Source organism: Erpetoichthys calabaricus, chromosome 16, assembly GCF_900747795.2.
Source record: "Erpetoichthys calabaricus chromosome 16, fErpCal1.3, whole genome shotgun sequence".
Taxonomy (NCBI): Eukaryota; Metazoa; Chordata; class Cladistia; order Polypteriformes; family Polypteridae; genus Erpetoichthys; species Erpetoichthys calabaricus.
In genome coordinates, this window is record NC_041409.2 from 96308077 (window position 1) to 96322460 (window position 14384).

At 42.3% G+C, this 14384-nt stretch overlaps 1 protein-coding gene across 1 annotated transcript in view; it reads left to right on the top strand.

Moving 5' to 3' along the window:
* The window catches only part of LOC114666621 (Fc receptor-like protein 2), a 47424-nt gene extending 38126 nt beyond the window's left edge, over positions 1 to 9298 (top strand). Inside the window, exons 6-8 of the mRNA XM_051920038.1 lie at positions 2620 to 2904; positions 4540 to 4806; positions 8999 to 9298. Of these exons, the coding sequence (XP_051775998.1) occupies positions 2620 to 2904; positions 4540 to 4806; positions 8999 to 9282 (836 nt within the window). The 3' untranslated portion in view covers positions 9283 to 9298. The remainder of the gene's footprint in view (positions 1 to 2619; positions 2905 to 4539; positions 4807 to 8998) is intronic.
* Positions 9299 to 14384: the final 5086 nt, after the last annotated feature.

A 14384-nucleotide genomic window follows, 5' to 3' on the forward strand; every position in this document is an offset into this window, starting at 1 on the left:
TTTTTTTTTCATGTGATCGCATTATCTGTTTAGAATTTTGGAGACTTCCCTCCATTTTGTGGCCATTTGTATGGTCACTGTCATGCTAATGCCAGAGTCCAAGTTTGTGGACTCTAAAAACAATCATTGCAGTGCATTTAGCTCTTGGAAATCAGTTTATGGTATCCAGTCATATTTCATTTTAATTATGAGTTTGGGGGGCATTTTGGATTTTGATTTCCTAATTCTCTTTATGTCTTGGATCAGACCTCTGTTAGTCATTTGACAATGATTTACTCTCATCTACTGGTCTCAGTGCTCCTATTTATTTTTCACAATATACGTTTTTCCCAGCATAGGCAGAAAAGAGCTGAGCTAACCCCTACACCATAGTGCCTACTCCTGTGTCAGGGCATGAGGGGAAAAAAGCGTAGCTATTTCCAGCAGCGATCAGGAGTGACACAAAGTGCAGTCGATGTGACATTAAGAGTCTTACCTCCAGCCTAGAGAATCAGTCTCATCAACGTTAAGAAGTAGAACTCCCAAGGCATGCAAGTCTCCAAAAGTTGCAAAACCATTTCCAATAATGCCCACTAGAGGGGGATCTACCACCAAACCCTGGTAAGCTAAATAGGAAAACACAGACACTTCATAAAAATAAAAAAGTTTTTATTCTCCACAAAAGATGTTCTGTGATACTGTGGAACTCCAAAGAGCACAACAGCAAAATGGAGTTGCCTGAAAACAGAAGGAAATCCGAGGCAAACACAGTCCTAATACAGAAATCATAAGGCGAAGTCAAAGATCAAAATACAAAGGTCAAAACTCCAGAGAAATCAAAATGGCACAAAGCACAGAGAAACACAAGAACTGATCAAACTCCCAAATTCTTGCACTACGGGAGACCCCTCTGTGATTTAAAGGGTGGAGGGCAGTTCCTACCAATGATTGGCAGGCAGCCCCTCCTCTTGGGAGACCACCCACAAAATGCATGGGACTTAACACAGGTAGCTTAAAGACAACAACAAAAACAAAGAACAATGCACATACTCAACAAAAGTAATATTAACATAAATAAATGGTACAAAAATAAACAAAAAAGACATAAAACAAGACTTTGAACCAAAGCTAGGGAGGAACCCCGTCTGAAACATGACAATCAGGTGGTGCACTGGTGTGACACATGTGGAAGATGAATGTTCTCTTCGTTCCCTTGTACTAATCCTTGTCTAAGGAGTTAAGCAGAAGTAAGCTTTAAAAACATGCTTTGCTGAGCAAACAGAAAAAATATTTGTCAGAAGGACTCAAGGTCTAAGCTTCCACACTGAGACTGCCTTATCACGTTTTCCCTTTGTTTACATCTGAACGCCATAACAAGGAGCCAAGGAATCAAGTTGCACAAGGAGCATTGAAGGGGCTCAAGGATTGTGTATAATAAAGTGTTGACTGTTGCATTTTCATAATGAATATTAAATCACGCATTCTAGGGGTATAAAAACTTGCCCCACCCAATAAACAGGGTTCAGAAGAGCCCTGACGCTGTCATGTAATATTGATTGCCTGCTTTTCTGAAACCTGCTCACTGTGACGATGTGAAAATAAAGCTGCTATTTAACCACACCTGCTGTCTTGTCTAAGTGATCGTCCACACACACACATAGGGGTCCCTTGTGTTTTTCAACCTCAGTAACTCAGTTACACTGATGGTGGAACTCCAAGAGGATGATAGGACATGAGCAGTGGTCACAAACTGTCCAACACTGATATTATTAGAGGAGCACCATCTGCACCCGGCTGTCCTGTAATTTCAGATCTGATGACATTTAACTCTTTGAAATGGGAATTCTTTGAATGGACTCTGAAACACACTTTTTAAACACAAGCCTGCTGTCTTCATATTGTTGAGAAGCAGCCATGCCACCTGCGCTTCAGAAGAGGTCATCCACCTGAAAATAAGGGTGGTCAGCGGTGGTCAGTACTTGGATGGGAGACCATCTAGGAAAAGCTTAGGTTGCTGCTGGAAAATTTGTTGGCGAGGCCAGCAGCTTACCCTGTGGTCTGAATGTGGATCTCAATGCCCACAGTGCAGATGACGGGGACACTGTGCTGTAAAAATGATGCAGTCCCTCAGATGACATGTAAAACTGAGGTCTTAACTTCCTGTGATTATAAAAGGTAAAGAGTAGGATGTACCCCAATGACCAGGTTAAATTACCCTGCATGGCTTTATCATTCTGGCCCCTTACACATCACTTGTCTCTAATTGGCTAACTATCTCTCACCACTTCACCACTTAACAGCTGTGTGGTGAGCATACTGGTGCAAAAAATGGCTGCTGTCACATCGTTCCAGAAGGCTACACATTAGAAGTGGTTGAAGTGGCTCCCCACACACTATGTAAAGTGCTTTGAATAGTGAGAAAACTGCTATATAAATGTAATGAACTATTATTATTATTATTATTATTATTATTATGCACTGAAAAAATTTAAAATCAGAAGTGTTAGAAAAGACAATAATAAAACATGGGTTTTCATTTTAGCTGCAGACTCACTGATTTATGGACATTAAAGCAGCAGTTTAAGTAGGTCTCTGATCTCTGAGTCACTGTGTACATTTGATTGTTATTCTTCCTTACAGAAAAACTAAAAGTCACACTAAAGCTGAGAACTCAGAAGGAATTGATTTACGAAGAAGACAATGTGACTCTGGAGTGCAGAATTGAGGGGGGCTTACCTGGCTGGAGATATCGTTGGTTCAGATCCTGGGCAAACGCGTGGAAGGAGATTACTGACATCACTGGAGACACGTACATGGTGAAGTTTGTGAGCTCCTCTGACAGTGGAGAGTACTGGTGTTGGGCTGTCAGAGACGATCCTCCTGATTACTCAGACGTCAGCAATGCTGTGACACTGAAAGCTCCAGGTGAGTTTGTGACGACTGGGAACTTAGTGATGTGCAGGGGTCACTTACTGTGCAGGACAGACTAGGAGGAACAGAGGGTCTCTCTCTCCTTGTGGGGGCTTATAAACTTTAGAGGAGGGGACTTTTACATTGAAGTGTAAATTCTTTGATATAAGGAAATAAACTAAAACTTAGTAAGCCCACCTCAGGAGTCCCATTCATTCCTACTGTCAGGCTGTTTGTGAACTCAGAGGAACAAATGAAAAGACAACAGTCTCACCACACAATGATCTTTTTTGTCTCTCTTCTCATAAAAAGTTTCCTATAAAGGCATCTTTTGGTTTCTTTCTTTCATTCTTCTTCTTTTATCAACATGCTATAGTAACTACAGGGGGATAAAATTGATGAGCCACAGCATGAAGTTATTGGAAAGAGTAGTGGAAGCTCGGTTAAGAAGTGAGGTGATGATTAGTGAGCAGCAGGATAGTTTCATGCCAAGAAAGAGCACCACAGATGCAGTGTTTGCTCTGAGGGGGTTGATGGAGAAGTTTAGAGAAGGCCAGAAGGAGTTGCATTGTGTCTTTGTGGACCTGGAGAAAGCATCTGACAGGGTGACAAGAGAGGAGCTGTGGTATTGTATGAGGAAGTCAGGAGTGGTAAAGAAGTATGTAAGATTTGTACAGGATATGTACGAGGGGAGTGTGGCAGTGGTGAGGTCTGCGGTAGGAGTGACGGAGGTGGGATTACATCAGGGATAGGCTCTGAGCCCTTTCTTATTTGCAGTGGTGATGGACAGGTTTATAAACAAGATTAGACAGGAGTCCCTGTGGACTATGATGTTTGCTGATGACATTGTGATCTGTAGCGAGAGTAGGGAGCAGGTTGAGGAGATCCTGGAGAGGTGGAGATATGCTCTAGAGAGAAGAGGAATGAAGGTCAGTAGGACCACCAAGACAGAATACATGTGTGTAAATGAGAGGGAGGTCAATGGAATGGTGAGGATGCAGAGAGTAGAGCTGGTGAAGGTGGATGAGTTTAAATACTTGGGATCAACAGTACAGAGTAATGGGGATTGTGGAAGAGAAGTGAAAAAGAGAGTGCAGGCAGGATGGATTGGGTGGAGAAGAGTGTCAGGAGTGATTTGTGACAGATGGGTATCAGCAAGAATGAAAGGGAAGGTCTACAGGATGGTGGTGAGACCAACTATGTTATATGGGTTGGAGATGGTGGCACTGACCAGAAAGCAGTTGACAGAGCTGGAGGTGGCAGAGTTAAAGATGCTAAGATTTGCATTGGGTGTGATGAGGATGGACAGGATTAGACATGAGGACATTAGTGTCAGCTCAGGTTGGACGGTTGGGAGACAAAAGTCAGAGAGGCGAGATTGCATTGGTTTGGACATGTGCAGAGGAGAGATGAGGAGTATATTGGGAGAAGGATGCTAAGGATAGAGCTGCCAGGAAAGATGAAAAGAGGAAAGCCTAAGAGAAGGTTTATGGATGTGGTGAGAGAGGACATGCAGGTGATGGGTGTTAAAGAACAAAATGCAGAGGACAAAAAGATGTGGGAGAAGATGATCCGCAGTGGCAACCCCTAACGGGAACAGCCGAAAGAAAAAGAAGAAGTTATATAAATCTCATCTCTTTTTCCATACAGATGAATTAAAGGCGACAGTGAAAATGAGGAATGAGAGGAAACCTGTGTACATTGGAGACAACGTCACCCTGGAATGCAACATTGATGGGGGCTTAAATAGCACTAAATACAAATGGGAGAAAGAAATTCGGTGGACTGATCTTCGCCGTGTCTCTGGAAACACTGTGACAGTCCAGAATGTGACTCAGTCTGATAGCGGAGCGTACTGGTGTTACGGCTCTTCACCAGTCTCATATCTCAGTGATGTTTTACTTCTGACTGTTCAAGGTGAGTGTGTGAGTACTGGAGGGTCAGCAGTATGCAGTGGTCACTAACTGTCCAGCACAGCTCAAGCAGGAGAATTGACAGAAGGGAACTTTATTTACACTTTGATATCTTATTTCAGCTAATAGAAACACACAACAAGGAGGGCTTGTCAACAGGGGTAATGGACACAAGTGCAGCTCAGTAGCTGTTTAAATTCACTGTGGGGAAAAATCAAGTGGGGCTACAAATCTGAGTTATTCTCAACTGCTCTCCACTTTAAGACGATTATTTCAAAAGAGTGTGTAACATACAGCTGACTCGACCGACATTTGAGGAAATGTCCCAAACATATTACCTCAAGTTTCAAGTCCCACCCTTCATAAATATAAATACAGTAATCCCTCACTTATCGCGGGAGATAGGTTCCAAGGCCGACCGCGATAACTGAATTTCCGCGAAGTAGGGACACCATATTTATTTAATTATTTAACGTGTATTTGGACGTTTTTTAACCCTCCCTGTATTGTTTACAACCCACCCTTTACTCTATTAATAACAGGGACAACTGCTAAGCAATATGAAATCGGTAGATAAGTTTACACTTACTGTATAGTGAAGTACACGTAGCTATATATGACGTGATGATGGTGATGAATATGCTGCGCAGTAAAAATAATGACGATGAAGGTGATGATGACTTTTACTGCGCAGCCGATGACTGCATTTAACGTCTCTTCAGACGGTGGTGCCATTTCCTGGGGCACCTCCTCCACGGTTTCCGAAGGTGTATCCATAGTAGTAGTAGTAGTAGTAGTAGGAACTGGCTCTTTTTTGCGAGGCTGCAAAAACATTGTGATCGGCAGTTGCTGCCGCTGCTTCTTTTTCCGGTCGAAGAGCAGCTTGTAGGCGGTCATGACGTCGTCGACCTTGTTGCAAAGATTCCTAGAGCAGATTCCATCCAGATTACTGCCTTATCACGTCTACTTGCAACTCGTTTTGTGCCCTGGTTAAAGGACACTGCGGCCGTAGATCTTATATGCTTTTCCTCCTTTTTAAATAAAAAGAATCGTGGACTCATTGACGCTGTAATGGTGTCCTGCAGCGGTGTAGCTGTTCCCTTCCTTCAACATATCCAAAACTTTTACCTTTTCTGCAATCATTTGCATCTTCTGTTGGCGCTTGGACACGGCCCCTGAAGCAGGAGCATGTTAATGCTGAATGAGTGAGATGAGACTTCCTGGTTAATGCAGCACTCTGTCGCTGAGCCAATCAGCAGCACACAGGAACTTAACTGCGTGCTCTGATTGGGTAGCTTCTCAGCCATCCGCCAATAGCATCTCTTGTATGAAATCAACTGGGCAAACCAACTGAGGAAGCAAATACCAGAAGTAAAAAGACCCATTGTCCGCAGAAACCCGCGAAGCAGCGAAAAATCCGCGTTATATATTTAGATATGCTTACATATAAAATCCGCGAAGTCGTGAATCCGCGAAAAGTGAACCGCGAAGTAGCGAGGGATTACTGTATATATTTATATAAATATCATAAAAATGAGAAGCTCAGTTGGACACCTTTTGTAAATTGTCCATGAAGCTCCAATTTGTTTTAATGTCGTTCAACCTTAAAGTTGCATTTCAGTTTGGTCAGCAGGAGAGCTGTAATTGTGATGTCAGCTTGAGCATCTCTGATTTATTTTTTTGTTAGTTTAAAAAACTGACCTTTTTCCATAAACCAGAATGAGAGCATTCAGTTTCAGTTGTTTTACCCACATCTGAGACTCTGAATTTTCACCGGTGATGGATGCCCAGTTAGTACTGAGTTGTAATGTCAAGTCAGCAGACACAAAGGTGATGGACACAAGTGAAGTTCAGCAGCTGAACAAATGCACTGTGAGGAAAATTCACATGGGGCTACAAATCTGAGTTATTCTTAGTACTAAAATGCTCTCCACTTTAAGATTTTTTTAAATCTTAAAAATGATTTAAAAACAGTTTGTGAAATTCAGCTTAACGAACAGATATCTGAGGGAATATTACAAACATATAACCTCAAGTTTAAACTCTGACATTTCACATTCCTCACTCTACTTCTTCTCCAGCCTGTCGTGTCTTTTCAACTGACATTTTAGACTTGATGAACGTCTTATCAGTTCAGTCTTCTGCACTTTGTGCTGTGCTGGGACTTGGAATCACACTTTGATGGAGACTGGGTGTCCAGTCCTTTGTTGTGTTGTATCTGTTGCTCATTTCTGTTTGTAAATCTCATCAAATGTCTCCTTTGACCAAACAGAATCCCCTCTTTAGGACCATCAGCTGAAATTTTTCAACTGAAATCCTGATCTGCAGTGCCCTGTATCAGTCCATATGGACATCTTTATTATTACACTTGGTTTGGTAACACAGCCAGAAATTTGTGATGGTGTGTGGCTCCCAACTATACACTCGTGTGCCATGGAGGACACACACACACATATATATAGAAAGTGCTTACACTTCTTGTGACATTGTTGATTTTCTAGACCAACTACAGGCCTACCAATCATGGAACCAAACAGTGCAGTAATCTCACCAATGTCAAGAGACATAGCCGGTACTAATTCAAACGATACAATACACAAGTTCTTCAGATAATTTAATGACATTAAATACTGCAAACATGCCCTTAACACTGCTCACTCCGACTATTATTCCAATGTCATAAATGGTGCTAAGACTAGGCCTAGAACTCTTTTTAGGACTATTAATAAACTCCTCCAGCACCCTCCTCTAGCATGCCTCAATACAGCTGAACAGTGTCAGGCTTTCTTACATTTCTTTAATACCAAAATTGATCAAATCTATCACAGTTTCCCCTCCACACCACAGTCACTCACTCATTCTGATCTGCCATCTCCATCATCAAGACTCACTTGTTTATCGCCTGATGACTCTCTTGCCATCTCTGGATCCATCCATCCATCCATTATCCAACCCGTTATATCCTAACTACAGGGTCACGGGGGTCTGCTGGAGCCAATCCCAGCCAACACAGGGCGCAAGGCAGGAAACAAACCCCGGGCAGGGCACACACACTAGGGACAATTTAGAATCGCCATTCCACCTAACCTGCATGTCTTTGGACTGTGGGAGGAAACTGGAGTTCCCGGAGGAAACCCACGAAGACACGGGAAGAACATGCAAACTCATAACTGTTATGCCTTTCCTAATGTTGTCATTTCTGAGAATGAGTCCAACTTGTGTTGAGTGGCTGGTTTGTCAATGGCAGACCGTCTGTTGGTGGTCCTCCTTTTTGAAGATAACAGTAGACTTGTATCAGACAAAGGAACCATGGCAGGGCTAAGCTCCTGTTAGCTCCTTGGTTGTCTGTAGTACTTCTTTTGTCACTGGTCTGATTGGATGAAGGTTTTTTCCAAAAAATGTAAATAAGTATATATATAAATGTTTTTGTTTTTGCCGTCTTAGGTAATACACAGATAATGTGGTGCTTAGAAGCTCTAAGAGTGTCTGACAACAACAATATCCAACAAGGCTACAAAGTATACATGCACCACAATGGGCAACTAAGGCCATAACTATGTGCAATGGTTGATGTTGAGCCACACTATGTAACATGTGAGGTAGAAGTGGGTGCTATGGCCTAAAATCTACATCATGGTATAACTGAAAATTTTGAAGGTTTTGCTAGATATCGGCATAATGTATTAGTATATACTTTACACACAGATGACAAATGCATTACTGATAAATGTAATTAGCGTGTTTACCTCCCTTACCCACCCCTGCTACTCAAACTGATTTCACTGCTGGTGTGTCACCTCTTTTGAACCAAAACTACTGCTTTGTTTCCACTCAATTCTGTGCTGACTCTTCTTCCAACCACATGAATTCTTTCTTGAGCTTCGTGGAACAAACTACCAAGGCATGTAGTTGAAACACAAACCTCATCTGCCTTTAAGAACTATCTGAATGTGATATTGGGACAGCTTAGTCAGCTTAGCCTGATGGACTCGTTTGTCAAATTTCTTATGTTCTTGACCTAAGAAACACATTAAAGCACAACTTAATATTTTTTGAGACCAAGAATTGACTATAAAAAGGTCAAAATAAAGTAAAATTATGACATGTTAAATGAAAAGAAAATGCAGGGATTTGAATGTTAGCTAGAAACTTCACTTTGGTATCTGAGTGTAACGCTGATGTCTCCTTCTCTACAGCGAAACAAAAAGTGACACTGAAGATAAAGAATCCGAAGGTGCCACTTAGCATTGGTGACAAAGTGATTCTGGAATGCAGCAGTGAGGGTGACTTATCTGGCTGGACATATCGTTGGTACCACTGGAGCCAGGAAGGCGTGTGGAATGAGCTTAAGAGCATCACTGAAGACACCTACACTGTCCAGTCTGTGGCTCAGTCTGATTTTGGAAAGTACTGGTGTTACGCTTTTATAGAAGATCCTGACCAGTACACCAAGTTCAGCAATGCTGTGACACTGAAATGATCAAGGTAAGCGTGTGACAATAGGAGGGTCAGCGGGGTGCAGTGGTCACTCACCTGTGCAGCACAGACTGGATGAACTTTTTGAAATTTTATGTGTATATATATATATATATATATATATATATATATATATATATATATATATATATATATATATATACTATATATAGTGCATCCGGAAAGTATTCACAGCGCATCACTTTTTCCACATTTTGTTATGTTACAGCCTTATTCCAAAATGGATTAAATTCATTTTTTCCTGGTTGGATGGGAAGCGTTGGTGCACAGCCATTTTAAGATTTCTCCAGAGATGTTCAATCGGATTCAAGTCTGGGCTCTGGCTGGGCCACTCAAGGACATTCACAGAGTTGTCCTGAAGCCACTCCTTTGATATCTTGGTTGTGTGCTTAGGGTCGTTGTCCTGCTGAAAGATGAACCGTCGCCCCAGTCTGAGGTCAAGAGTGCTCTGGAGCAGGTTTTCATCCAGGATGTCTCTGTACATTGCTGCAGTCATCTTTCCCTTTATCCTGACTAGTCTCCCAGTCCCTGCCGTTGAAAAACATCCCCACAGAATGATGCTGCCACCACCATGCTTCACTGTAGGGATGGTTTTGGCCTGGTGATGAGCGGTGCCTGGTTTCCTCCAAATGTGATGCCTGGCATTCACACCAAAGAGTTCAATCTTTGTCTCATCAGGCCAGAGAATTTTCTTTCTCATGATCTGAGAGTCCTTCAGGTGCCTTTTGGCAAACTCCAGGCGGGCTGCCATGTGCCTTTTACTAAGGAGTGGCTTCCATCTGGCCACTCTACCATACAGGCCTGATTGGTGGATTGCTGCAGAGATGGTTGTCCTTCTGGAAGGTTCTCCTCTCTCCACAGAGGACCTCTAGAGCTCTGACAGAGTGACCATCGGGTTCTTGGTCACCTACCTGACTAAGGCCCTTCTCCCCCGATTGCTCAGTTTAGATGGCCGGCCAGCTCTAGGAAGAGTCCTGGTGGTTTCAAACTTCTTCCACTTACGGATGACGGAGGACACTGTGCTCATTGGGACCTTCAAAGCAGCAGAAATTTTTCTGTAACCTTCCCCAGATTTGTACCTCGAGACAATCCTGTCTCGGAGGTCTACAGACAATTCCTTTGACTTCATGCTTGGTTTGTGCTCTGACATGAACTGTCAACTGTGGGACCTTATATAGACAGGTGTGTGCCTTTCCAAATCATGTCCAACCAACTGAATTTACCACAGGTGGACTCCAATGAAGCTGCAGAAACATCGCAAGGATGATCAGGGGAAACAGGATGCACCTGAGCTCAATTTCGAGCTTCACGGCAAAGGCTGTGAATACTTATGTACATGTGCTTTCTCAATTTTTTTATTTTTAATAAAATTGCAAAAATCTCAAGTAAACTTTTTTCACGTTGTCATTATGGGGTGTTGTGTGTAGAATTCTGAGGAAAAAAATGAATTTAATCCATTTTGGAATAAGGCTGTAACATAACAAAATGTGGAAAAAGTGATGCACTGTGAATACTTTCTGGATGCACTGTATATATATATATATATATATATATATATATATATATATATATATATATATATATATATATATATATAGTGGCAGGGTGTGGGAATGACAGATCTCAAAACAGCAAGGACATTTTGGTGTGCTAACCAGGTCATCCCCAATGAAAAAACAAAACGAAAAAAATAACGTTCTTTGGTGTGCATCCAGCATTCAGGAAAGAAAAAGTAGCAGCGTTGCTGTCCCTTCTAGCAGAGCTCTGTCCACTAGGTTGCTGTAGCCAGTAATAATAATATTTTTTCTTTACATATAAATGGAGCTTTTCTTACTACTCAAAGCATTTTTCATAGTGAGTGAGGAGGCAATTCAAACACCTCTAATGTGCAGCATCCACGTGGATGATGTAATGGCAGCCATTTTTGCACCTGTACACTCACCACACATCAGCTATTAGGCAGTGAAGTGGTGAGCAAGAGATAGCCAATTAGAGGCAGGGGATGATTAAGGGGCCAGAATGACTTGGCCGTGTTGAGCAATTTAGTCTGGAAATTGGGATACACCCTGCTCTTTACAAAGGGTGCCCAGGGATCTTTTATGACCACAGATAGTCAGGACCTCGTTTTATGTCTCATCTGAAGGATGGCACCATTTTTACAGTACAATGACCTCTGTCACTCCACTGTGGCTTTGGGATCCACCAACACCACTTCCAGCAGTAACCCAAGATTTTCCAAGATGGTCTCCCATCCAAGTACTGGCTGGATCTGAACATGCTTAGCTTCAAGTGGATGAACTTTTCTGAAATATATGTGGTAAGGCAGCTGGGGTTTTATGGTAGTCGGAAGGGGCAGAGCTAAGTTCCTTCACAGGGAGGCATCTCGACACTGTGGAGAAACAAGCAGATGACAGCGTTAGCAGCAGCACCGCCTCTCATCTCAGAGGGTTACTACAAACCTTGACTGAGCTTGCGAGAAGGTCCTTCAATTCTCATGCGTAACTGAATATATTGTATACATGAAATTACTCAGTTACATAGAACTCCTGGTGCATCCGATTAACTGACGCCACTATAACCAAAGCCCATTGACATTTCACAGCTAACGCAGCTAATAAAACATAAAACAACACAGAATGAGCTGAGAATTGTTACAGGCAGACAGGAAAGAAATATGAAGGCAGTTGAGGGATGGAGGAAAAGGTGAAGACAATAGGATGAGTCTGTCAGTGTCAAGTCAAAGTTTCTACACTACAAACAAGACATACACAAGCAACAAGTAAAAAGATTGGCCAGCTCAACATGGCTAAACCAGACAAATGGTGCCAAAGAAGCTAGAAGGCTGTCACTCAAGTAGTCCTAAGAACCTCAGAGAACAACAGAATTCAGACTACAACATCTGCTCAGCCCTCCTGATCGTAATAACTGTCACAATGCACTGCCAGCTGGGTTAGGACAGTCAGAACAACAGCAACAGAAGTAAACTGCACTCTGTTTCTCCAGCCCCTCTTATCAATCCAGAGTTCCACTTCCAAATATGTTCCTTAACAAAAAAATTTGCCAAATTGTTAAAAATATTTAACCATTACTTTGAAATTCAGTTTAAAGTTCTGCAAGCTTAGAACTGTTATTTCTATCTAATCTGCTTTGAATAATCAGGATCATTTTGAATGGTAAGAAATATCAGGAATAAACTCTGTTATTGTCTTGTATTAACGGTGATCTTTTACTTTCAGGAAACCTAAATGATGATGACTGCAAATCCTGTTAAAACTTAAAGAACAAAAATGAACACGAGGCTTCAGGCTTCAAGTCCACACGCTTTGCACTTATATTTACATTTATTTGCTTTGCATATGCTTTTATCCAAAGCTCATAAAAGAGGTCAATGTAATCGAGTAAATGTGGGGGACTATTTGGGAGCAAATGTTACACAACAAGGTGACAAAATTGATTATCAAAAGTGAAGTGATCAGAACAAAATACAATCAAGTGACAATTTCTGGGTTATGAAAACCTGACAGCTAACATCAGTTAGAGAGAAACTCACCAAACCTGAGAGTCTTCAGACGCTTCTTAAATTCATCAAGGGACGTTTGAAGTTTGAATGGAGGTGGACAGCTCATTCCACCAGCCAGGAGTTACATGTCAAAAGAGTACAGATTGGAATTTGATGTCACGCAGAATTTGTATCGCCAGACACCATTCATCAGCAGACCTGAATGGTTGAGAAGGAGAAAAGAACCTCACAAGTGTCTCCATATATATAAGTGCTGACCCACTGACTACTCTGTAGGGAAGTGTCAAGTGTATTTGCTTTCATAATTGCCCACTTTCCCTTTACTTTTAACCAAATGTTAATAAAGTCATGTTTTCTGATCTTAAAATGTTAATACATCCCACTGAATTGTACTGCAATGTTTCCTCTGAATTTAAGCTTCATTAAAACTCTTGACTTATTTAGTCTTTTGTCGCTGCTTTAACACTTTGAATGTGATGTATAAGCTTTTTTTTTTTTTGGTGGCAACACCTTGCAGAAAATACTTTTATAAATAGACAGTCCATAGTTATGTCATTGAGAAAAAAGTATAAAGCTGTTGACGTTTTAAAAACAACTTAATTTGTTGCGAGACAAATATTTTCATGATGATGATGGTGATTAAGATAGTGTGGTACGCCTGGAAGGACTGGGTCATGACTTATTTATCCTCCAGGCCACAAGGGGGCAACCGTCCTGGAGTAGAAGAGGCCCACGGAAGTGGAGCAGGGAGGCTCAAGACCGTTGGGGCCTCTGGTCACCGCCAGGGGGTGCCCCGAGCCTCATGGAGCCCGGGACTTATTCACTTCCGCCACACCCATGGAGGACGATCCTTCCAGGGTCACCCGGAGTACTTCCGGGTGCTCTCCTGATGCTTCCGCCACACCCGGACGTGACGTCAGGTAGAACACCTGGAGCTCATCCGGGTGAGGATAAAGGGGGCCGCCTCCCTCCTGTCAGAGAGTTGGAGTCGGGAGCAGGAGCAGGACGAAGCTCCTGGAGAGAGGAGACAGGTGGCCCAGGGACGAGGAGAGAGAAGGCCCAGGGAGAAAGGTGACTGGGGCTGAAGACACTGTGTTGTTGTGCGAGACTGAGTCGTGTTGTGTGGCACAGACGAAAATAAAAGTATATTTGATAAAGATATGGTCTCCGACTGGTGGTGTCCGGGCCAATATCACAATAGTGACAATCAATTGAATGATGTGGATCCTGTAGGCTCTGGTATTGATGCCGAGAGGAAGGTGTTTCTTCATCACAAGGCATCCTACCTGTCATGTCTGTCAGGACAGCAATACCTGGACGTTCTGGCACCAGCTGTCACCAACTACTAGATGTGTAGTGTGTAACAAGCGTGGACAAGCATTAGATTTGCAGCACATGTGCCTCTAAGCCTGCGCTCTGCGTGGTGACCTGTGTTAAGTTCTTTCATTCAACATGAAGACTTTTACATGTTGCTTGTGAAAATAAAGTAACGAACAGTTTCTTTACATTTTTGACAGAATTACTGTTGATAATAAAACAGTTGTTTTCGAATATATTTCTTTACA